The 22832-nt window shown below is 42.5% G+C and overlaps 1 protein-coding gene across 15 annotated transcripts in view; it reads right to left on the minus strand.

Annotated features, from left to right (window-relative positions):
* Nucleotides 1–22832, minus strand: part of KMT2C (lysine methyltransferase 2C) — a 168403-nt gene that overhangs the window by 2805 nt on the left and 142766 nt on the right. For 9 of the 15 annotated variants that reach the window (XM_073002867.2, XM_078378507.1, XM_073002863.2 and 6 more), the window contains 21 exons: nt 21014–21125; nt 20403–20481; nt 19845–19908; nt 18389–18621; nt 14827–16530; nt 13646–13858; nt 12213–12377; nt 10740–10881; nt 10153–10300; nt 8985–9163; nt 8742–8878; nt 8047–8299; nt 7253–7383; nt 6685–6792; nt 3433–4552; nt 2495–2631; nt 1733–1875; nt 1300–1468; nt 739–855; nt 344–417; nt 4–112 (listed from right to left, as the gene is read on the minus strand). In XM_073002867.2, coding sequence (XP_072858968.2) covers nt 4–112; nt 344–417; nt 739–855; nt 1300–1468; nt 1733–1875; nt 2495–2631; nt 3433–4552; nt 6685–6792; nt 7253–7383; nt 8047–8299; nt 8742–8878; nt 8985–9163; nt 10153–10300; nt 10740–10881; nt 12213–12377; nt 13646–13858; nt 14827–16530; nt 18389–18621; nt 19845–19908; nt 20403–20481; nt 21014–21125 — 5537 coding nt within the window. The remainder of the gene's footprint in view (nt 1–3; nt 113–343; nt 418–738; nt 856–1299; nt 1469–1732; nt 1876–2494; nt 2632–3432; nt 4553–6684; nt 6793–7252; nt 7384–8046; nt 8300–8741; nt 8879–8984; nt 9164–10152; nt 10301–10739; nt 10882–12212; nt 12378–13645; nt 13859–14826; nt 16531–18388; nt 18622–19844; nt 19909–20402; nt 20482–21013; nt 21126–22832) is intronic. The other 6 variants (XM_078378506.1, XM_073002864.2, XM_073002862.2 and 3 more) reach the window with 6 other exon arrangements.

Consider the following 22832-nt stretch of genomic DNA (forward strand, 5'->3'; position numbering starts at 1 on the left):
TACCTCTTCTCCCTTCTGGATTCTCCTGCTTGAACTGATGATAATTTTATGTCCTCTTTCAAAGGTTACCACCTCAGCTACACAATTTGGTGCACAGGAATGGTTAATATACCTATATGAAAAAGAATAGGACAGATCAAAACAATTGAATGAAAGTTATATTGTAGTATAATTCAGTATATCAGCTAAGGGGAGATAAAAGTTCAGGAAAATACTGTATTTCCTACAGCAGTAGTTCTGTAATGGAACAAATGGAAGGACACAGTAAGAACTGACCACCTTATAATTCAGTGACCATATGGAGACTGAATGGGGGCCATCTTACCAAATGACTGCCACCCACCTTGCAGGACCGCCTGTCAGTGTGGCATCAATGACATGATCATTGTCAATGCGAAACATATATACTCCGCGATTCTATGAGACAGGGAAGAAGAGAAAAGGCAGGCACATTTGTAAAATAAAAATAAAAAGACAAAAGAGATCATATTCCTTTTATTATTTGTAAACCAGAACAATCTATTGGTTTACCAAAGTAAAGGCACTTTATGTGTTACAGATGCAAAGAATTCACATTAGTTTTTCTTATATTACATCCAAGCTGTTATCAGATTTAGATCCAAGTCACAGATCAGTACTCACATCTGTATCATTCAGTTCACTCTACAGAAGATCCCATACTTTTTCCTGTGTCACATGAACATTTGATACAGTGGTCAAATTGCCATAAAGTAATACCTGAGATTCATAAAGCTTCTCCTTCCTGTTGGCTACCTCGTTGCGGATGATGGTTCCGATATATTCAATGACCATGGTGTGCTTTTCAATGTCTCTAGCAGCATATAAGCCCAGGCCCTAAAACACAAGTTGTTAAATTTCTTACATTCCATGTTGGGCTGCTAGTGTTTACTGCAGATAGCTTAAGAGTTAGGGTACTTTATCAAGCTTAGCCTAGCCCTGCCCCCATCTGTAACTTCCTTTGTGTGGAAAGTGTGCAGAGAAGCTCCCTTTCACACATAGGCTCGCTCTCCATAGGGAAAAGAACCCTGATTTCCCAGGGCTTATTGTGCTTGGTTAAACCTGGCTTGTGATCAAACTGGGTTATTCATTGTAAATGAATTTAGAATTACAGCCTAAGCTAGCCAGAAAAAAAAGAGGCAACTAACGTGACTTTGCCAGTATATTTTTGACAAGTACTATGGTGGGTGGCATGGACTTTATACTGTTTTCAGACTGAAAGAGGCGATGACAGAAACTGAAAGACTAAAATGCTTTGCTGTGTTGAGGTGTTTCACTGACCTGAATTCGTGACCGTGCCAAATAAACATTGGATTTCCATTCAGTCTTCATCTTTCGGTACTGAGAGGACTTCGAATGAACAAACTGTTTACTGTAAGGTGCGTTCAGTTCTCCTGTAACTGTGCTCTGAAATGACTTTGAAGTGCTGGTGCTATTCAGGGTATGAGGCCTGTAGCAAGAGGTCATGGAACAGAAGAGACATAGAAGAAGAACTGAAGATCTCTCTGAATTTTAACACATGGGGCGTTTAAAAGAACTGAAGGCAGACAGACATTCAAAGCCAGCTAGCATAGGCGACAAAGCAGCTTCCCTGGCCTAGACAGGCACGTACAGAGCCAACGACAACCGGGTTTGTAAGCAGCACACAGAAGCACAAGCGTCCTACGTAGCTTATAAACCCTGGGCTGTACTATGTGAATTTAAAAGAAAATACCTTAACACAAACCTCTTGACATGGCTGCTCATTTTCGGCTCTGAGCGGGCACAGCCTGTGGGGTTGATGGCGAGCGGGAGCTCCATGAGTGGGTTTCGGCCATAGCGGAAAGTGTAGCTCTCGCAGGCCTCCACCCCAGGAAGCTGTAAACACAAGAGTCACAGGTCAATAAGGGCAGCGGAAGACTCAAAGAAACGGGACCAGATTCAGCAGTGGGATGGAGAACACGACACATCAACCCTGTGAGCATACAAAGCAAGTATTTTGGAAGATGGCGAATCTGTGCTCCCAAAGGCAGCAAAGAACATGAGCCACACAGGTTAGGTTCAGCACTACGTTGCCACACTAGCTTGCAAAACCTGACCTTGTTTTCTTTTTTGGGTCCTTTGCCCATTCACACTCTTACTATTATTTTTAAAACATTTTCTGCTTTTACACAGAGACAGGGATACTGACAATGTGCTGCACACTACTACTGCCTACCATAGATATTCTTGGCCTCCTCTGAAGGGAGCAAGATGGCCCTTAGAAAGACCATTACAGTACCCAAACTCTTCTTTCCTATTCCAACAAGCTCTTTGGAAATTGAACAGAGAAACTTTGCAAAAAGTTGTCCTTGATCTCTTCCATGGATTAAACTCCACGGCTTCAAGTACAGCACTAACATTTTTTTTTTGTATGATGTGTAAGGTAGCCTCAGATCCATATGAAACAGAAACAGTCAAATGACCTGACTTCTTGTGCAGCTGCATGGCCACTCACCGATTCCGCTATCCTAGCCACTGCAGAGACAGTCAAGCCGAAAAGGTCTTCGCCTTTCAAATAGGCAGGGAAGAGTTGGAGCATTTCAGAAGTTTTTCTTACAGAAGCAACAGGCTCCAGGATTTTATCCCAAACATCTGTGAGGGGGGAAAATACAGTGGACAACAAAAGAAATGTAGGAGGAGAATGAATCCAACACACTGACCGCTGAGGTTATGACAGCATTGAGAAATCTCTGCTTTGGAGATACTATTAAGATTGCTCTAAAACAGCCATTTTCAACTTTTTTTTGGTCACAGCCATAAAGGCAGTATATAAGAAACATAGTTTGAATCAGGATTGAAGTTGCATAATGAACCTCATAATGTGATATGTGAAGAATTGTTTCCAGTCTATGTGCCAGGGCCACCCGGGGGGCCACATGACACCCTCCCCCAAATTGAGAATGGCTGCTCAAAAAGACCCAGCCTGGATAGGAGTCAAGATAAATCTTTTACTACGGATATTCATTTTGTGTAGAAAGGTTATGTTCACTGTCACATACGATGAACATATATTTTCCTGTACATAGTAGAATGTTTTGTGGTGAGACAGTGATACTAACAATGTGCTACGCAGAAGTTATTTACATGTTTGAAGTTTTATCTTTTAAAAGTAGGCCTTACATATTACATGTGTGTAATATTCTTTGACTCTGAGCTAATTGCTTGAGGGGACAGAGATCTGAAATTAAAGCAATATTTCTATTGGGGTGACTGAGGATACACTAAATTTCTCTCCAGCGCAGCACTAAACAAGAACAGAATGCTGGAATACTGTGTGTAGAAAAATGTCGCATGCACGCATACACACACACACACACACCTACCTCTCCACATACATACATTCTGGTTCTTAGGACTATAGCGAAGACAATCTTTTCCAGCACTGTGTGTTACCTTTCGGGGTTGAGTCAGTAAGGACCAGATCTTCATGGCCTTGCTCAATTATCCTGATGACAAAGAGGGGGAGGCCACCCTTCTCTTCAATGGAACACACATAGCGACACCTGCGGTTGGCATACCGCGTACTCCAATACAACCGGCTAGCCTCGTAACCCACAGGATAAAGGACCTTTGAGGTATGGAAAGCCTGCATCTGGTGTGGCAGCAGCTGGCCAATCGTGTGGAAGATGAGACTTCCCACCCGGAAGGTGTGCTCTCGGTCCCCCCGCTGGACGATGCTCGCAATCTGCCGAACCTCATCCCGTTGCACGTAGACCCGCCTGAAGACTGCAAAATAGCTGAGTTCTTGCTCATGAGCGCCCTTTGGTTTGTGCATTGGGCAAAGCATAGTTTTGTCTTTAAAAAACATGCATTGTGCTTTAATGGCACAGGTAAAGTGATAAATATTGGTGCACCTTAACCTGTGACAGCCGCTGGTAGCACCCATTTTGTGACAGAATGTGCATTTCATTTGCAATCCCCTCCGCAGAGCTAATTCCACATTTATTAAGGCACCAGCTTGTGTCTCGTAGACTTCAGTAGACCAAAGAGCACAGTTCAAATGCACCCAAAGGTCTAAGTCAAGGTTAAGAAGCCTGGCTGGTCCATCGGTTAGTCCGTCACCCTCTTCATGACAGAAGCAACATTTTCGATAATCCTTAGGCACAGGATCAGGTTTAATGGTTGTGCCCATTTTCTTGAGGAACTCATCTATCTCCTCATCACATGGAGGTCTGAATGTTCCTTTAGGAATCACAATCTGTATGTTCCATTTTTTCCACTTCATTCCTTTCCATTTCTTACTGACTACTCGACAGTCATCGAGGCCATTGGGTATTGTCCTCAGACGGGGTTTAAGTTTCACCGTTACCTTCAGGTCGTCCGGTTTGGGTTCCACTCTGGCTGCTTCAAAAGCAGGAGGGAATATGATAGGGGGTGATGAAGGTGGAGAAAACTTTTCCTGTACCTGAGGAAGGCAGTGTACATCTAACGTAGAGATGTTGTTGTTATACTGATGGAAAACCTTTGGGGTTGCCTCTTTCACTGGAAACTGGGTTAATGAAGAAATGGATTCCTGAGAAATAAGCAAAATACAGTTAAACATGAATTTAAGCCCAGTCAATATTAATACACAGACTAAGCAGTATGACAGGGGATGTGACTATCCTATACTAAGCAGTAAAGATTTTTTTTTTGCCTCATTTCACATCAGTACATTTGCTCCAATAAACCTAGACGGGATACACTTTTTAGAGCCACCCTTTCAAAAGGGAATTGTGAAGACATTTCTAAAGAGAAGAACCAACAGGATATATCACTCTGCATGCAATGTGGGATAGCTGGAAATAACATAGATGAGTCCAAAGGAGATTACCAGAATGTATGTGGTGGGACTCAGATGTGCATTTGCCACCCAGCCAATACAGGCATGCTATTGCCTGTAGTGACTCATCTCTTCACTATGTTCGTTGTTATTTAGTCGTCAAGTCATGTCTGACTCTTTGTGACCCCATGGACCAGAGCACGCCAGGCCCTCCTGTCTTCTACTGCCTCCCGGAGTTGGGTCAAATCATTACATCAGCACCCTGATTTATTTGCAAAGAAAGCCTCATTATTCAAGGACTCAGATTCTAGGGATTATTTACTAGAGCACAAGAGAGTGACAACGTAAATTACTTTCTCCAGTAGCTGCTTATATTCTCTTCATCCATTGTGCTGGGTTAAAAACTCTTTAAACCAACAGCAAACATGCAGGAGATATTAGGAATTTATAGCCCAAGATGGATTACTTGTAGATAAGCATGACAGCTTGATGCCTGAAATGTTGTATTAGCCTATTTATAAGCAAATTATTTATGAAGGCACTCCAGACTGCCATTGTCAGAAGCAGGTTTTAACTGTGAAGTTAGTTTTGATACCTGAACAGAAACTGCAGCAAAGTTAGTTATTAAAATGCCAGGACATGACATGACAAGCTTTCAAGAAGGGACAGCACCCAGAATAGAATTACAGGTTTCACCACCTGTTCTGAGCGTATACATGGCGATAATCTGTTCCCCTAAAATTGCTGTTAAGCAAAATCATCGTCATGCGAAAAACAATTCCCCATTGGAATGATTGAAACCCATTTAATGCGTTCCAATGGGGAAATTACGTAGTCCAGTGAAAATCGCTCATAGGGGAAGACATTTTCCGAGTGTCGATCAGCTGTTAAAATGGCTGCCCTGTGAAGCATGGGTCCGGAAAAGACAGGGCAGCCATTTTGCGGAGCTGGAAAAATTGTCATCTTGCAAACAAACAGTTCGCAAAGCACGGACCTAATCGTCGTGAAGTGAAAATCTCCCATTGAAATGACTGTTTTGCGAATCGCTATAGCAATCACAAAAAGTCATCGCCCTGTGGATTCGTCATTTAGTGGGGTTGTTGTCATGCAGGACACCACTGTACCTCTAATTGATAGCAGCACAGGAAGCTGGCTTGATACAGACAGTAATCTTTATCAAAACTAGGGATACCTGAGTATTTTGTTCAATCTGCAATTTTAAGTGAGCAGACTGGATTCACACTAACACCACGTGAATCAGACGTTTCACACCACTCAAAAATGAGTACAAAAGTGTATGCAAAACATGCATTTTATGATAAATGAGAGTGTGCGTGTTGAAATGAGAAATGGGTATGGGAATGGCACTCAACAGATTTCAGTGTGAAAATGATCAGATGAGATAGGCCAGAAATAAACTGATCTGTGCACCTGTAACAGCTGAAATTTTAGAACAGATCCTAATTAAATTCACTAGAATTAACTGACATGAACAACACACTGTATAAGTTACAAGCCAACTGAGAAGTATGCAAACTTCTTTTTACAACCATTAACTATATACTGTATTTTTCTGTGTATAAGACACCCCCATAGAAATCTAAGTGGGGCTTAGCAAGTGCATGGGGAAAGGGAACAAAGCCCTGCAGGATCACTTTGATCCCTGCTCTCACCTCCACTTGTTTTTTCTCTCTCCTCAGCTTACTTCCATGTATAAAACCCTCAATTTTAATCTAAAGATTTTAGACAAAAGTATAGTCTTATACATGGAAAAATACAGTAAGTTCCTTAATGCTGACAGAGTGCACTGCCATACGTATTTTAAATAAACTTCATTTTGTGTTTTGTGAAAGCGACAGCAGACTGGAGAACTATTTATTTACCTTGCTATCTGAGTTTTTTGCTTGCACGGATGCTGAATAAAGGACAAAACAATTGTTGCTGCAGAAGACAATGTCCTTCTCTATCCTCTCAGACTGATCCCTGGAATCCTAGAAATAGAAGCCAAAGAGCTTAAGAATGATTTAAAGAAATTCATTTCGCTAATAATCAGACAAGCTCTTGAATATGTTATCAGCAACACTATCAGAAACTTAGCTAACATAAATGTTCATGTCTTCTACGTTAGGTGTGCCAGTTCATCTGACAGTTAAACAGAAAAACTTGAATGAAAGCAAAACTGTACACAAGGAACTTTCTTCTTGAACAGATAACACAATTATTTTGCAATTATTCTGAAAATAATTACAGTAATATAAAAAAGAACTCTTTGCAGAAGTCCTGTATCCTCTAAAAAAGGAATAAAGCAGAACAGCAAACCATTCAATAGCCATACAATGCAGTATAAGCAAATTACAGGAACCTACCCATCCTCCGCCCCTTTTTTAGACCTTGCTCAGAAGCCAAAATTAATTTTAAAAAAACTTGCTGCTGCAATGTTTACAGTAGTACCTGTTTCAGGAAAGGTAGATCTTTGAAAGATTTCCGTACTCCACTGCCCAGAACTACTACTTTACAATGAGAGCACCACTGTGGCCTCAGCACCGAACCATCCATGACATTGGGACTGTGGGCCTTATAACCTGCCAAACGTTAATGTGAACAAGATTTTTTATTTCAGTAAAAGTCTACAAGATAAGCTGGGTCCCTCAAGGTTACTACTAAGCCTGGCTTTGCTCCCTACTCACGGCACTCTTTCCCAAACAATTCATCTATCAAGCATACCTCCCCCCAAGACACGGAAGCCCTAATCGGGCATTCTCAAGCAAGTAAGCTAAACACAAGGACGAAAGAAAGGTGCTTTGGTGTTGCTCCTGTCTTGTGGGCTCCATATTGTCTTGCGGGGAAGAGTCTCCTTTGTTCTTGGCACAGACGTCCCAAAGCCCGCTTGGGAAAGGCATCCTCCAGGTTTGAAGAAAGTCGGAAGTGACAACCCAGGAGGGCAGAGTAAACACACTCCCCCTGCTCACTCAGTTTTAGTCTGGCACTAAATATGGCAGAGCGATTAAGGCTATCTCCCACTCAAAGTGTTATAATCCCTCCTGCACACATAATATGACAAGTGGGCATTTTGCCAGGTCACTTCCACCAGAACACACTTCACGCCACTGTCAAGGGGGCCAAGGGAAAAAGAAGCAGAAACTCATCTATTTCCCAGCCCCACGGCTTGATTTTCAAGTCTTCAGCATTCAGTTTTGCAACTGCTACGTAACTGATTAACCTTCAAAGGACACATGCTGTCTCACCATTACCACTTGGTGGAAAGGACATGTTATGTTGTTTGAATCCGTACGGCCCGGTTAGTCCAGAAGGGCCGAGAGCTCCTGGCTGAGGTCCACGTAGTAATAAGTGCTGTCTGTACTCAAAGGTTGGATTTGGTCTGTGAGAGCTGATTATTCCCATAGAGGGTGGAACATCTGAGGCATTGCTCACTTCATAACTATTTGGAATTCTGACATGCAGAAGGTTGGAAAATGCAGCCACCACACTGCCAATATTCTAGAGTAGAAAAAGAAAGAGAAAAAGCTGGTTTGGGTCCAGTAACTAAATAGAATAAGGTTGACATAAAGAAGTACAGTATATATACTCCAACATCCCCAAATCTGAATATGCGTCCACCTGCAACTGGTGATGGTTTTCTGGGAACAGGAATGTCCACAAGGTATTACCGAGATACATAATCAACCTACGGTAAGAGTAGGGCTTCCTGGGCTCACTCTGATTTGTCTTCCTGGCACTGCCACATAATCCATCTGACTGACTGTAGATCAACACACTGCCTACATAATTATTTGCTGCAACTACCTCAACAAGAAGCCTTCAGTCTCTTTTAATTATAGAACTGTAGATCAAGGTACGTGACCACATTACACAGAACACAAATAAAAACAGTGTATTAACAGGACCGTACACAACACATACTGAAACTCCATCTCCTTACCTCTGCAGCTGTGGGATGTAAAGTAATTGCTATGGATACAAGACCAGATTTGGGGCCATTTTGGGAAGGTGCCAGATGTGAGCCAAAGAAGGCGGGGCCGGGCTCTGTTTTGATATAATTCCTTTTTGCTTCAGAACCTTAATTTTGAAACAGACAAGCAATTAAATATCCATGTAACTGGAACACATGGAAATGCAAGTGGAGAAAATAATGCATGCCATTAGAATTCCTTTTTGGCATTACCCTTTCCAGCACTGGTAGGCAAGATTGGAATGATAGGAGATGGAACAGGTTCGGGCATCTCTTCCTTTACCGATGACAGATCAGGGTATCGGCTGATTTCCATGCCCATGACACTCTCAGGAGAGGAGGAAGGAACAAAGCTGTCAGGGGTATCTCTGTCATCACAGGAATCCTGAACCCTAGGAAGGGAAATAGAACTATAAATGCTGGAAGTGCTATGTTTGCACATAATTGGTTAAAGCATGGGCAAGAAGGTAGCACAAACTAGGTTGAAACTTTTGCTATTCATCCAAGTAGCTTCTTCAGACTGAAGAAGCTACTTGGATGACGAGTGAAATGTTTCAACTGAAAAAGAAAGAAGTCCAGTTGCCATGACTCAATTCCCAGATAACCTCACCTGAATGACTGAGAATCTTCACAGATATAAGGCAGCGCTAAACTGGAAGAAATGTCAGTCTTTTAAAGGTAATGTCTCCCAGATGTTTTTGAAACATGAGAAACAAAGCATGGTGGGAAGAAACATCCCCAGAAGTCTCTCTCATATAAATATTCGGAAGTACTCCAGCCATCGTATTTGAAGATGGTGTATTCTGCTTTTAGGACACTATGATTCTGCAGCCACATGAGTGAAGGAAAAAGAAACATTCTTCCACGTCTACATTGTGGAGAAAGTTTCTTCCATTACAGCACACTGACTTGAATGTCTGACTGTCATTTATTAAAAATCACTTTAAGCACTCAGCTATTGTTACTGAAAGAAGATCAGTGGCTGAAGGTGGTAATAAAGAGTAAGCTGACCCCTTATCTGGTGAAAAAGGAGATGTTTCCTTCTGACTATTTTAACAAGATTTGAATCTTCTGGAAGATAGACATTTCACTCTCTATAGATGAAGAACAATAAAAAGTATTATCTCCTTGTCTGAAATCATGGCTGACCTTCCACATCAAGTGGTTAAGTCCAATTTTTACCAAGCCTTCTGTGAGGCTATGGGTTGATATGTCTAGACGTGGACGATAAACTCTCTCCCAAATATGCCCTGCAAGTGCCCACAGCAAAGGCTGCATTTGGAATGACTGTGGTCTAAGCAGCAGTAAGGGGGGGGGCAGGAAGCATCTGAAGACTTTGCTCACCCCAGACAATGTTTCAGAATGCAGACAGACTGCTTACCTGAGCTCTTCCTGATTATTGTGAGGTGGGGTTGGAAGGGAAGCAGGCACATCCACACTTTTAGGACACTGCGCCATGGCTCGGGTGAGCAGATCATCCTGTGGTCTGAAAGGCAGCTGGAATGGCTTTGGTCCTAGAGCTTTAGTGACTAAAGCAGAGCAAGAACAGACTTTAAAAAAGACACCACCACCACCAAAACGTCTTACCACTTCTAGGGATATATTTGGCAAGGGAAACAAACCAATAAAGGATTTCTAACTTTCACCCTATTTCATATAAAGCACCCTCTGCATCAATGACCCCGGAAACCTCCAAGCATTCTGTTCCAAAGGTTATCCAAGGCAGATTCAGATTTCATTAATAGCCAGACAGATAGCCATGTCAGTCCGTACTCTGTTGCAGCAAAAACAACAAAGAGCAGCACTAAGATGAAGACGTTTTATTTGGCAGAAGCCTGCATTAGCTACAGCCCACCCAAGCTTAGGCCAAAGAAAAACTCTTAGTTTTCAAGAATACCAAACTTGTGGTGTTTGGCTGCTCCCGATTCCGCTGCAAGGTAATCCTCTGGCAGACAAGTGACAACTTACCATCATGTCCACCCAGCATCCCAGCCTTTGTAGCGAGTTCCTCCGTGGTTGCAAATCCATTAACCATTTTTTGGCAAGACGCAGGTGGAGGCGTGGGAGGCAGGGAAGCTGGAGGTGTGGGCGGGTTGCTGAGGTTATTCTGCTGCACGAGAGGAAAAGATTTCAAGTTACATTTTTAGCCTCTTATTTGGGAAAGATGCGCATTCAAGGACATGTCATGTAACAAACTTACAAAAAGACTCTCAGAATGCACTTTTTTTCTAATGCTAACAGCCATATTGGCATTGCTTCGACAGAATACCAAACCATGGCTTGGTGTGTGGTTTAATACATTCAGTGGGCAGGAGTCATTACTCATCAGGTCTTCTGCCTATTGCACCAAAATTACGACTTCCTCTTGCCTTCTCCAAGCACTCCTTAAGTGCTATGAAAACTGCTAAAGTGGTTTGACCAGTGAGTGAGAAAAAAAAAGAAGATACATGTGTATGCCTTATTGGGTAACAATACCTTTATATTACGTCTTTCAACTGTGAGAAGTCAGACTCTGTATACAATCTAATCACAAAAGGTAGTAATTAATAGCGTCAGATTTAGAAATCAGGAATTAATAGACCTTGGGTCATATTTCACCTCCGCCATGTATTACTGTCTGGCCATCCATCTACTGTACTTATTTTAGAGACTAATCAGGGGTGGTTAGTATTTATAGTGATAACATTTAAAATCAGGCCACCATTCCGGTAAAAGAGAGATCCAGTGTAGCCAGAAAGGGGCGAGGAAGACCTGAGTTCAATTTTCCACTTGTTTGTAAGTTTGACTGGACCGGTCACTATCTCTCAACTCAACCTACCTCACAGAGCTCTAGAAAAGACAAAGGCAGAGAGGAGAAGCATGCATGCTTCATCTGTGAAGAAAGAGTAGGATGGGAGTTGTACTTAATGAACGCATTAATGAAATAAAACCAATCCAGAATTTTGACTCATTTATTGCAGTCTCTATAATCTGGCCAAGATCCTGTTGTGTAAGTTATTTCTGTGCAATGGTAATTATGGCCCCATCAGGGAGGTTTTCAGTAATTAAAGTGTTTCCAGTACTGCTACGGTTCACACACAATTACACTAATGAACTTTGAGTCAAACAAGCTGTGGGACAGAAGCAAGAAGTCTTTAATAAGTGAAAATCTCCCAGGCTGGTGACTTCAAGATCCTTAATAGACCTAACCTACACAACAGGATTTTGGTCAAAATGTGTAATGGTTTTAATAGGTGATAGGACTTTTTAATGAAGCATCAACAATACAAAGATGAAAATGACAGTGCAAAAACAACAATAATATCATTTTAGGTATGTGAGATAAGTTGAGTTGAGAGTTGCTGACTGGCCCAGTCAAACTTATAACCAAGTGATAAAACTAGTAATAAATCCCACTGTTGATATTTCTTTTGTAAAATCTATGTAGAAAAAAAAATACACCTTGTAGATTAGCTGAGAATAGTAGTCTGATACCCCATCAAGTGTAGCGCTACCAAAGCTTCCCGTGAGTCGACTTCCACTATTCAGATGGCCACTGCCATAAGGAAGAAAATGGGCAAAACTCACTCCAATTATTGGCTCCATGAGCGGAAGCAAAGAAAGTTGCTGGAGGAAAAAAGGGGCAATTACAGTTATCACACTTGCAAATTCGTCATTAATGAACTGCAGATTTGCACTTAATTTTGCTAAGATGGCTGTTACCATCAGAAACACATCTTTTACCCGCTCCTCATACAGTACCACTAAGGTAGCCATGCAAACTAATATAAGCATTTCAGCTGTCATCTCATAGATGCACGGCCCCTCAGGTACACATCTGCTATCAGTATAACCAATGGATGATGGTATTTCAAACAAAATGAATGAACACTGTCACGATGTGTGGTTCTCAAAATCTGGAATATTCCAACATGCGTATCACCGTTCACCTCAATGTTAAGGGATAAATATAGAAAGCACACAAATTATTTGCCGCTTATTACAGTGGGGTTGTGACTGCTTTAATGTAGAGGTGAAAATTACAGTTTGGCTCCTGCTGCTGTCCAGTAGCTGCCCTCCAGAGGTCTCTCTGCCTTCATCACCACTATAACAAACGATTCTCTTCTGCTGATGAAGCTGTTAATCCTAAAGGTGGTGGATGCATTTTAGTCTGGTTCCTCAGCTGTGAGCCTTTGGCCTCGAGTGACCCTGCTAGAAGCCCAGGTTTGTAACCGAGTCTAGCCTTCTGACAGCAATGCTCTCGCTTCTCTGACACACTCAAACCCCCTCACCATGTTAAGATGTGCATCCAAGAAGGGGGTGGGATAAAGGACACCTTGATCACCAAGCACCTCTGCCTGTGCCCTTAAAGACGCAGTAAAAACTGGTCAATTAAAAGATACAGAAGAAGGCATGATGCCATCAAGGCTGTGCTGACTAATTTATTCAGAAACAATAAACCGCTGGGCTCTCTCATTCCCTCAAAACGTTTGGTGCTTCTAGGGCTTCTCATCATCATTTTGCATTATAGCAAACATGACCCTGGGTAGATATGGAGGCATAACATATTATCAGAGGCCCTAACACGCTGGCATTACAATGCAACAAGCCAAATATGTTAGCAGCACCATGTGTCACAATAAATCAGAGACATGTATTGTAGGCAAATATAAGATGTATTTAAAAATCAACATGCATGTTTTTCTAGCTTCACAACAACTCTGAATAAGCAAACATCACACACACAAATGAAAAAAGCCACAAAGCAAAACCAAAAAATGAACGTAGCTGTATCGTTGTTAAAAGGGACCAGCATATAAAACTAGTATTTCTGTTGGCTCCTATTCTTACCCAAACTTTACATTCTGAACTGCGCTTTCCCGCTCAGTGCTCACCTGCTTTAACTGCATGAACGCTTCTGTGTTGGGGTAAAGAGTCTGCTTTTCCTCCTCTTCTTTTTTCCTCCTCTTTGTCCGGGGGGCTGCCTTCTCACCTGCCTTCTGACTTCGTTTGCTTCTTTGCTTTTTCATTTCGTGTCCTAAATCTGCTCTCTGAATCTGGCTGTTCCTGCATCCAAACGTACCCTGCGACTGATTTCCTATTGACTGCTTAGGGAAAAATGGAGACAAAGATACATCAGTTCAGGTCTCTCAGTGTGGCATTTTATTTTATTTTTATAATATAAAGCAACAATTGGTCTTAAAAACATGTTCCTGCCAAAGAAGGGTACTAGAACAGTAACAAGGCTTTATTAAGCTTTTTGTTGTGAGAGGATCAAAACATATGACTAAGAAGATGCTCATTAAACAGCAAGATCTTGGGTATGAAGATGAACATGTAGGCAGGTGGCAACTGCTGATTCTGTTTCTTTCTCTTTTTCTCTCTTAAATTCTCCGGTGCCTCCACAGTTCCTGTCTTTCACCTCCACCTTTTGCATCTGTGTTGCCCCACCTCAATCACTGTTCTTCACCACCCATGTCTTTCTTCTTTTTGGCCCCGACATCAATACAGAGACAGCTTTCTTTTCTTAGCTCTTGCTTCTTTCAAACTTCCTTTCCTGGATCCTCTGCTTCCACTACCTCCCTGCTTCCCTCAGTCTTAACAACACCCAGCTGCCCACCGGACACCTTTCCACAAAGCATCCGCCTCATGACCTTTAGTCCTGCTCAGTCAGGAAAAAGTTGCAGTTACGCAAACAGACAGAGGAACGGCAGCAGGACTAATGGACTTCCATGTCACATGAATCCTGAATGACATACTCTCAAATATCTGTGTTGTCCCTGTACGTTTCCCAGGAAGGCATAAGGATTCATGCTCAGTGACCTTTTTGGGCTTAGAATCATGTTTCTGTCCATCCTGCTTTATGTTGTGATCCCCTGGAGGAAATGAAAGCCAGTATTAAATATTCTCAAAGAGACCATGTTCACTAAGTACTGACTGTCTTTTTAATAATAAAACATTTGTGTTTAGGTATTGGGCTCTTTGTAATGCAACAGAGTGCAATAAACAGAAAATTCAGTATGATTTCCGGACCACCAGTCTGGATGTTAACATAAAAGGGAAAAAAAATGCTTACCATGCCACCTTGAGCCGGCTCCTGTCTTTCTACAAATTTGTTCTCCTCAACGCTCTCGTCTGAGTGGAAGCTGCTGTCTGATTTCTGACTGGTCAGAGAGGCAGATTTTTTGTTCTTAAGCAAGTGTTTGAGGAGCTCATTCCCCGATTCCCCTTTTGCTGCCGGGACGCTTGCCATTTGCACCTGGCTCTGGGAAGAAGGGGCTGGCTGGCTGGCGGTTTTATCCTCTTCTACTTTAATGTCACTTTGACTCTCCCCCTTAGGCTCAGATTGAGCAGGGCACTGACCCGCTTCCGTATCTTCTTGTCTCATTTGCTGAAGGCTCACAGAAGCGTCTGCCTCGACCTTGTCGGTCTCCGAGTTCACGCTCGACGCCTCGGGCAACTCGCCTTGTGGCAAACTGCAACTGGAGAGCTGATCTTTCTGTTCTAAGGAAGACTGACTCTCTGAAGCATTCGGGGCTGATGAGCTCGGCGGCTCCTCTGCCTCCATTTCCCCTGCGTGGTGTGCAGGTTCACCTGGTGTGCTAACAGCTGGGGTGGAGACAGCGTCTGAAACCACTGGAGTTGGTGGTGCGGTGATATCCGAACGAGGCGTTGACGGAGTATTCGCGGACTCTGCATCATCCTCTTTTTTCTTTTTCCTTGTTCTCTTCTTTTTGCTCTTCTCCTCTGGAATGATATCAGAATACAACTGAATGAGAGACTGACTCGTTCCAGGGCAGTTCGCTCCAGGAGGTGTGCCACTCTCCGGACTGCTGCTGGTGGCCACAGAAACTGCAGGCAGACTAGAGGCAAACGGAGACCTAGCCTGGCACGGGGGAAAGCTGGCTCCGGAGAGGCTTCCAAGGGACTGCTTAGCGGAATGGAAAGTAGGGCTTCCATCGGGAGCCAAGGGTGGGTCAGCGCCGAAGGGGGAAGCTCCCAACGGCTGTCGCTCAGCACATGGTGGGAAGCTGGCCGTCGGCGGGGACTTCAGCGGTCCTTGTTGCAGAATGGGTCCCATTGGCGGTGGCGGCTGTTGCGGCGACTGTGGAAGAGTCTGTGGAGGCCGCGCAAAATCACATGACAGATCCGGATGGAAGTACTGCATCTGAGACAAGGACGCCCTCGCGTTCAATTCCGCGCCCGCGGCCCCATGCTGCTGCTGCTGCTGCTCCATTTCCACCCTCTGCTGCAAGGCTCTCTGCCGGTCCACCTCCTGCATCAGCTGGATCCGTTGCCTTTCCTGCTGCTCTCGCAGGCGCTCCTTTCGCTCTCGCTCTTGAAAGCTTTCGCTGAATGGGTTATTGTCATCAAACTCAACCCGCGGTGGGGGCCCTGACTGCACACTGGCGCTGGAAGCAGACACAACAGGTGTGGGCGGCACAGAATTAACTGGCAGTGGTGTCATAGGAGGGGGCATCCTCGGTGCGTTGTGAGGGATGTGTATCGGAGCAGCGTTAGGAGGTTGCCATCCTGGCAAGCTCGGCATCCGGGGTGGCTTGGAAGGTCCAGGAACCACCACCGTGTGTGGCTGATGCTGAAGCTGTTGTGAAACCACTGGGAAATTCTGCTGACCCATTGCTGGTGGCGATCCTCCTGGAACCATTGGGGGCTGAGAAGGCATGCCTGGCATCACCGGATGAGGTCCCAATCCGCACTGTTGCTGCTTAATCCGATATTCTTCAATGAGTTCTGCATGCTCCTTTTGTTGTTTTCGTATCTGCAATGTGAACATGTTGTTAACTCATTTTCCATAAAAGCACTTTTGGTTTTCCTTTTTCACCTGCTGGCTTCTGAGATAAACAACCCTAAGTATATTTAATACTGAAAAATATTGTTTAACTAAATATTATGGGATAACAACAATAAACTCAATGTAATGCCTTCTCTATGAGAATGGCAGCATGCATTCATTTCTGTGACAGACAAATTCATTTTCTCATCTGGTCTGCTTTTTTGCTATATTTGGACTGCACAAAAATTGTGATTAATCAACAGCTACTGTTTGCACAGTACAGACATTTTCCCACCACTATTCTTTGAAATTATATACAGTGGTGCCTCTTATTACGACGTTAATTCGTTCCAGCGAAATCGCTGTAGAACAAAAACGTCGTAATGCGAAAATAAAAAGCCCATTGAAATGCACTGAAACCCCTTCAATGCGTTCCAATGGGCTGGAAACTCACGGTCCAGCGAAGATCCTCCATAGGGCAGCCATTTTCGGTGGCTGTCTTGTGAGGAATCCGTCCCAGAAAACAGCGGGGAGCCATTTTATTTACCCAGCGGCCATTCTGAAACCGCCGATCAGCTGGAGGAAAATCGTTGTTTTGCGAAGAATCGGTTCCTGAAGCAGGGAACCGATCGTCGTTAAACGAAAAAAAACATTCAGACCATCGTTTTGCGATTGCAATTGTGATCGCAAAAAGATCGTCGGAATGCAGTTTTGTCATAATGCGGGGCAATCGTAAAGCAAGGCACCACTGTACTACATCGATGCCATGTATATGTACACTGCCTAAGTGCACACACGTACACAATCAGCTGAAGCAAATACTTGGAGCTAACAGGATCTAGTTCACTAAAGCTGATACCGCAACACATATCTTAACTTTTAAGATGCTACAGAATTCTATTTTTCACTGTACATAATATATTATTATCAAATATGTTTGTACTGTGCTTCTCAGGATAAATTTTTGCAAGGTGGCCTTCAATGGTAAGTATGTAATAAATTACACATTTAAAACCAACTGAAAATAAAAATAAGTTAACTATTGTACAGCTAAAACATCTAAATGGCACAAAATCAACAGCGGTCAATAAAAGGCTTAATGGAACAGAACCTTTAAGGTCTATTAAAAATTTTTAAGTGGGGGTTGAGTTCATAAGATGCAAGACTAGCTCTTGTATGTGCAAGTCTGATAACTCCGGATGCCAGGCCAAGCAGCAGAGCCTATATCAGACTGATCCCTATTTGACCAGTTCAAAGAGGCGCAAGTGGTAACTTGATTCAACTTTAAGGGGATTTACAGGTAAGAACCAGTGCTTTATACTTGCTCCAAAAATGAACAGGCAGTTCATGGAATCTGCATCTGGTGTTATGTCGGCCCCAGTCCTCTTGTGCCATTACATCAACATAACTTTAACAGTGTAACTTTTGTAGGAGAACTGAAACAACAGTAGATAGCATCTACTCCATATCACATTCAGCAAACAACAGATAACGTCTATGGTGGGCTTTTTTTTTAAACTTCAGACTACTCCCAAAGTTATACTGTTGTGTTACAATAGCATAACTACACAAGAGGACTTGAGCCATTATCAGAATATCTAACTACCGCACGCATCTCAGCTGCTGTGTTCTGACTGGATGTTTGAACCATCATTAAAAATCAGCTCCCAATCAGAAAGCAATGCAGGCAGTCTAGAACAGAAGTAATCAGGGCATTAGTAAGTGAAGCTACATCCTAGCAAAACCAGAAGCCTAAGCTACCGAAAGAGATTTTTCACCAACATAGAATACTGTACTCCAACACGGTGGCATGTCTTCTCATGCCCCGTCCTCAGAGTTTTACCTGTTCCAGCTGCTTTTGAACCATGCTCTGCTGCTCAGTAACATGCTTAAGCTGCTCGGCATCTTCTTCTGGGAATTCTCGGCCAGCTTTCTTTGCTGTGCGTTGCTTGGCAGAGAGTGCTTTTTTTGATTTTCTATGTGCTCCAATTTGCTCTTCAAGGTACTTCTGCTGCATTTGAAGAAGTTGCTGGGTTTCTTGCAGCCATTCTTCATATTGCTTTCTGTGTAAATCATCTGAGGATAAACAAAATAAACCATTATCTTTTTTAAGAATTCAAGCTTTAAAGAGAGGACTTTATTTTTCAAGGTATGCAGACATTTTCCAAGGGCTGTGCAAACTTTCACAAAACTAATTTTCAAACTGTCTGCAGAGAGCATATTCTCTTTCATTTTAAGTTCCTCTTAGTAATGATAATGTCTGAACTGCAGAGTTGGAAGAGACCCTATGGATCATCGAGTTCAGCCCTGTCAAAGAGGCCCAGTGAGGAATTGAACTCCCAACCTCAGGCTTCCCAGCGATAGAGACCTAAATCATTAAGCTATCCAATAGTTCTTCAATACTACAGTTCAGCTATGTTTTTAATGGGGAAAAACAAAACAAAACAAAAAAGGGGATACATCAAGAATGGTATATACATAAACATCTGTTCTTTAATCAAGAATTAAAAACACCATTGTGAAACAGAAAACAAGGTTGCTGCACAAGGTTCCTACACAAAGGAAACCAGTTTATTTAAAAAACCCTGTAAAATAATGCATGATTAATCATTATTGCTACAGTCTAAGCAATAACTTCAGATGAGGTCCCCACTTGTATTAACTTTGATCTACAATAATTTTTGAAATTTGCAGATGTATTTGTGTTTTCAAATGATTTGCCTGCCTTTTGGAAATTAAATACTGGCATGTGTCATTTTTGATGACTGAAAAAATGTATAACTCAAAACTGGGAAGACAGATGCATATCTATTTCCAATCCTATTAATCAATGGATTGAGGACTTTATAATCTAACATTTGAATACATCACACAGAGATACTAACTCTGTACAGGGTTTTATTTTAATATCTGGTACCCACTGAAGCTTACAGGAAGTTTTTCTTTGACTTTTTATTTTCTTTGCATTCTTGTCTCTTTCTTGATGCTTTTTCTCACACAAATTTTGTAAAGGAGCCATTTTTTATAAACGATCAAAGCAATGCTAATTATACTGAGATGCTTCTATAATTTAACAGGAATTTTCCATGTTTTTGTTAAGTTTTGTATGTTTTTTTTAAAAACTATCATTGTTTCCAAAAATTGTAGCAAGCTGATTCAACACCTTAACTTATTCATTTACAGTAAACTTACATGTTAGAGTAGGTACTAAAGAACTGTTGTCAGATGGGCATTCAGTTGGTTTTGTATACCAAAGCCTTAGATCACAATTATCAGAAGTATAATTAAATTATACTTACTTACAAAACCAGGACCAAAATTTGGGGGGTTTGGCCTAGAAATCTGAGGTGCCAGGTTTCCATCCTTAAAAAGGAAAAAAAAGGCAAAATGAATAACCCAAATCAATTTTATGGCTGTTTTGTCGCAAGGAATAACTTGCACAAGGAAAATAGTTCCTCCAGTGCATGCTCAACCAGTTATACCCACTAGGTAAAATGCACAATTCTGTCCCCAGTTCACTAAGTTTGCTGCTTCACTTATATAATTGCTCCCCTCCCCAGCTCTCAGGCAATCTGTGCCTTTACATATCCATCACCTATTCATGTCAGGGCAGGACTTCAGATCTTGTGAGTTTTGGCCTATAAATTCTCTGATTTATACAAGGATTACATGGCTGACTTTGCAGTTGGATTCAGAGTTGGCTAAATACTTTGTCACTATACGACACTGGTTTTTAAATCCATGATTCTGCTCCATAAAATCTGGGAGGTGCTTTAGTGCAGATTTTAGGAGTGAAAAGGCACAACGTAAGTCAGAATTGACTTGACAGCACATTATTATTACTACTTAGGATATACCTGTGTAATTGTTTGCTGTATTAGATTCTGGCCTTCACCACTCTGTGTTCCTGACACGACCTGTCCCATAAAGGCAAACCTAAAGAGATGATAACAAAAGTCACAGTTTGGACTTATAAAGCAACAATAACATCTGGAGATGAAATAATCCAGGCACGTTCAACATCTCATTTTGCTATTTTCTTAGATTTCCACCATTCCCAAATGTTTTTATTTTAATTTTTCTACTACTGATGTTCTGAATATTTAAGTTGCTCACTATAGATACCCCACAATATACTGATTTCCTAGCAACAGTGTGTTACTGGGCATGCACAGACTATTGCTTCAAACTCTTGGCACAACGAATTTTTCTGCACTCATTACACTCGTATAAGAAGGTTTTTATACATATTTAAGTTTGTAGCTATCATGATGTGCAATATGAACTGCAAGGAAGAGAGAAAAAAGACTATTTATTCATATGCGTTATGTTTACTACTATCCTCCACAAATAAGTAGAACCAATCAAAGTAACCTAAAGATTTGGGAGATACAGAAGTCATACATTCATGCTGATATCTAACCAAAATTATAAAATATGCACAGTCCTTATACAAAAGTATGCCTACCTGTTCATGACCATTGGTGGCATTCCCATATTGTTTTGAGCCATTACTTTATTGATCCCTTTCAAAGCCACCATTTTTGCTTTCATTATGGGATCCGTGATTGCATCAAAATCTGTGAAAGAAAAGTTTTAGGTGTAGAGTTAAAGTTGAAGATACTGATTTTTTTTAAAAAAAGATGCCAGTGAGCATAAACCTACACTTGATATTTTCAAAATTGCTCTGCTATTTAAGAAATTATTTCAAAGAACATAATTGAAATAAATAAGCCTTTGCTATAGACGCAGATGGTTTTCAGACATTCATTCATTCATGCATGCCAATAACTATTTTAGAAGCTCACAAAGTGTTTCTAGGAGGTGCACGGATGCCTGTTAGAAACATGGACAACTTATATTCTGACAGGCAGGAGTACTGCTTACGTTGCAGCTTTTCTCTTTAATGACTAAAATTCTGTTGCTTTGGACAGCAATTCACAACTTCAGTATATGCCCTTTTGACTCAACAGAATGCATGGAGAAGCTGACTCACCAAAACCCCACAGATTCATTAGGTTTCTTCTAGAGCAATTTGCTATTGTAAGCAATAAGATTTCAGTCAGCTCAGAACAAGTCCCAGCAACATGAGACCCTATTCCAAAGAGGCTGCACCCCATGCATGCACATGTGAATGTGGAATAAGACACTGGGAACAGACTGTATACGAGGAACCCTCTCACAAATGGAGTAGTCTTGCAGCTTCTATTCTGCGTCTTGACTCCACACAGGGAACATTACTGAAACATTTTTCCTTACTATAGTGGGCCCTCTACTTACGAACTTAATCCGTTCTGGAAGGACGTTCGTATCTCAGAAAGTTCGTAGGTCAACCTACCATTTCCCATTGAAATGCATGGGAACGGAATTAATCCATTCCAGCATTTTAAAATAAAAATAAAAATAAAAAGAGCAAGTCCCACATTGGGACTGCAAAACAAAAACAACCTCCCCCCCACAGAAACATAACCCCCCCAGTCCAAACTCACCCTCCAAAACCCACACAGAAAAGTTTTTTTAAAAAAGGACTGACCAGTCTGAAGCCTCCTGGTGCTCCACTGCCTCTGCTGCGGCCGGGGGCGAGTGGCCAGGCGCCCAGCCAGCTCCAGCCTCCTGCCGCTCCGCTGCAGCGAGCGTCCAGATGCCTGGCCAGATCTAGCCTCGCGGAGCAGAGGCAGCGGAGCGCCAGGTGGCGTACAAGCCCTGAGAGACCTCCCTGGGGGTCCCCGTCGCCGCAATGGGCGGCTTTGGAGCTCTCTGAAGCCAAAAAGGCTGGGAGAAAGAGCGGGAAGTTCGAAGCCTTTTTGGCTTCGGAAGCAAGCCGGGCTGCCAGAGAGAAATCAGCTCCCTCCTTTCACCCAATGCTGAAGGGGACTCGGCATCGGGTGGAAGGAGGCAGCCGATTTCTCCCCGGCCGGCCGGCTTGCTTCCAAACCCAAAAAGGCAGGGAGAAAGCGCGGGAAGTTCGAACTTCCCGCCCTTTCTCCCTGCCTTTTTGGCTTTGGAGGTTTCAGAAGGTTTCCTCCGATGTCAGAGGAAGCCTTTTGAAAGCTCCAATGGCAGGGAGGAAGGGCAGGAAATTTGAATTTCCCGCCCTTTCTCCCTGCCTTTTGGGTTCGTAACCCGATCTGCGTTCGCAAGTAGGGTGTCCTACTTGCGATGAGATCGGATTCGTAACCCAAAATGTTCGTAACTAGAGCCGTTCATAAGTCAAGGGCCCACTGTAGTCCTCATCCCTAGAAAACCTGTTTCTTCTACCATGTTCTCTTGCCCGCCTGTTCTTTCCA

Source organism: Pogona vitticeps, chromosome 6, assembly GCF_051106095.1.
Source record: "Pogona vitticeps strain Pit_001003342236 chromosome 6, PviZW2.1, whole genome shotgun sequence".
NCBI classification, from domain to species: Eukaryota; Metazoa; Chordata; class Lepidosauria; order Squamata; family Agamidae; genus Pogona; species Pogona vitticeps.